General features: G+C 55.9%; 1 protein-coding gene across 1 annotated transcript in view; it reads left to right on the top strand.

Moving 5' to 3' along the window:
* LOC104509885 (suppressor APC domain-containing protein 2-like) overlaps positions 1-785 on the top strand; it is a 5,679-nt gene extending 4,894 nt beyond the window's left edge. Inside the window, exon 5 of the mRNA XM_010151969.1 lies at positions 657-785. Within this exon, the coding sequence (XP_010150271.1) occupies positions 657-785 (129 nt within the window). The remainder of the gene's footprint in view (positions 1-656) is intronic.
* Positions 786-2,422: the final 1,637 nt, after the last annotated feature.

Consider the following 2,422-nt stretch of genomic DNA (forward strand, 5'->3'; position numbering starts at 1 on the left):
GTGCTGGGGTCTTAATCCTGGGCTGGAGTTCTCCGTTCCCCATGTGCCACAGAAACAGCTTCTGGCCTTGGGAAAGGCTGGAGAGAGCCACCAGAAAGGAGGCTCACTGTGTCAGCCCTTAATCTTCTCTGCAGCCAGCGAACCCCTCCTCAGCTCTGAGCAGGCTGGTCCCCATGGCGTCCTCCGCCTCAGCAGGCTCCCAGCAAGCCATCAACATGCTGAAGGAGCAAAACCGCCTTCTCACCAAGGTGAGTGGGGGTGACAGGGGAGGAGATCCCCTTGTGGGGGGGCTGGGAGAGGAGGAGGGTTTAGATGGGGCTGGGGAAGGAATACAAGGCCAGCCTTGGCCGTTCCAGAGAAGAACGTGTGGGCTGCACTTGGAGACCCCCTGTCACGCAGCGGTGTCCAGAAGTTTGCTGTGTGCAGGTCTGTGGGCAGGGATGGGGCATTCCAGCCGGAGGGAAAGCGCTGCGGCAGATGCAGGTCACGAGAGGGTGTGGCTGGGGACTGTGAGCAGGGCTGCTGGGGAAGGGGCAACCCTGATGCCCCTGTCAGGGCTGGGCTCACTGCTGGGGTTCACATCCCATCGCCTGCAGTGCAGCAAACGCTGGTGTTTTCCTCCTCTGAGCAGCATTTTCTTCCTCCGTCTCGTGCAGGAGGTGACCGACAAGAGCGAACGCATCACCCAGTTGGAGCAGGAGAAATCTGCCCTGATTAAGCAGCTCTTTGAGGCTCGGGCCCACAATAACCATGAAACGAGCCAGCTGGACTCCACCTTCATCTAGTGCCCACCCCCCAGCTCTCCAACCTCAAGCTTTCCAGGGGTTTCATGGGACTCTTGCCCAAAACCCGTTGCACCCACTGCTCCAGGTGTCACAGCTCAAGGTCTGGAGGTGCCGGTAGCATCTCTGGAGGAGAAAACCAGGAAGGTACTTCCCTGACCCCGCCTGGGGAGCATCCCTGCTGCTCTGCTGCTGGGCTTTCCAGCTGTGCTGCTATCAAGCTGCTCCTTTTCTGTCTGTAAACGGACTGCAGGGACTGTACCCTCAGCCCTGTGATCCCCAGTGTGCTGGGGGAACCAGCCGCTGCCTGTGCTTCCTGCACAAGCCCCCTTGGCTTGACTTAGGCTGAATTTTGGCTGCTCTCAGAAAAAGATGATGCATCTTCAACACTCCAGCTGGCATCTCCAGGCAAGCCTGGCTGTTGAAAGGTGACCTGTCCACTGCTTGTCCCGCTGTCGGAGGACACGACTGAAATTCTACTGGGACATGTCTGGCTCCTCTCTGCTGCCACTGACACTCTACTGGGCCAGAGCAGTGCCTGAGCTGGTGCTCCTCCTGGGGTAATCCCTCTTTCCAGTTTGCGGTAGTGATGCCATAGTCGCTGTTTACAAGTCTTCAGGCTCCTGTAGTTAATGAGCCATAGACCCAAATGAGGTAGCCTGTACCTCTGAGCTGCTGTTTCAGGCTGTTTGCAGATTGAGGCAGACACCTCTACATCCCTTTATTTAGCTTGACCCGGCAAATGTTTTCTTGTGACTGCCAGGCTTCTATTTTGTTCATGATGACTTTAAAAGGAGAGGTGATGTCCTACAGCATGATGATGCTACCACAAGCCTGATTTCACAGAGGGGTTTAGGAGGAGGTTTTGTATTTAACTGAACATGGTGATGGAGTGGAGGCTGATGGGCTCTTTCCTTTGCACATATCCTGGTGGAGAAATGGCAGCCTTGCGTGTCATGGTGGTGTATGCTGGCTCCCTGGGGTGACGTCCCGAGTGAGAACTGTGCTCCTCTCCAGGTGGTGGTCTCAGTGTGGGTCCTCTTCGACTGCTGCATTTCAGAATACCTCCTTCCCACCCAGCTCAGTGATCATGCTTGAGCTGAACGCTGTCTTCCACTCCACTGTGGCTTGGTACTTGGTATTTATGGTACTTCCGTAGGAGACCCTTTTGAATCCTCACGTAGCGCAGGCCTTCTGTAGCTCTAAGACTAGGACCTTTATCACTGGGATTGTTTTGTGCTCTCACTCTCCTGGCACTATGTGCTGAGCATTGAGCAGAAGGCGCTGGATCTGCCCTGCTGTGGGTTGGGCACCATGCAGACCAGTTCCTTTCTCACTCCTGCTTTTATCTGTCCAGGGCTGTCTGTCCCATCCAGCTCCTCTCCTGGAGATTGACCTTGACCTGCAGCTCACTGCAAGGCATGAATTCCTGCTCTACCCTTGTGCCTGCCGCCCTGTGCCGAAGTGGGGATCAGCAGAGTGCCAGGGAGAGGGAGGAGAGGAGGAGCAAGGCCATGGCTAGTCATGTCCCCTATCTGCAGGAGTAGGGTGTTAGCTGTCCCCTGGGCATCGGTGCCTGCCATCTCTTTCATGGTGCCACCTCTGGTGTCCAGTGCTTGTTTTTCCTGAGGTTTAATTAC

This window comes from Eurypyga helias, unplaced genomic scaffold (genome assembly GCF_000690775.1).
Source record: "Eurypyga helias isolate BGI_N326 unplaced genomic scaffold, ASM69077v1 scaffold29715, whole genome shotgun sequence".
NCBI lineage: Eukaryota > Metazoa > Chordata > Aves > Eurypygiformes > Eurypygidae > Eurypyga > Eurypyga helias.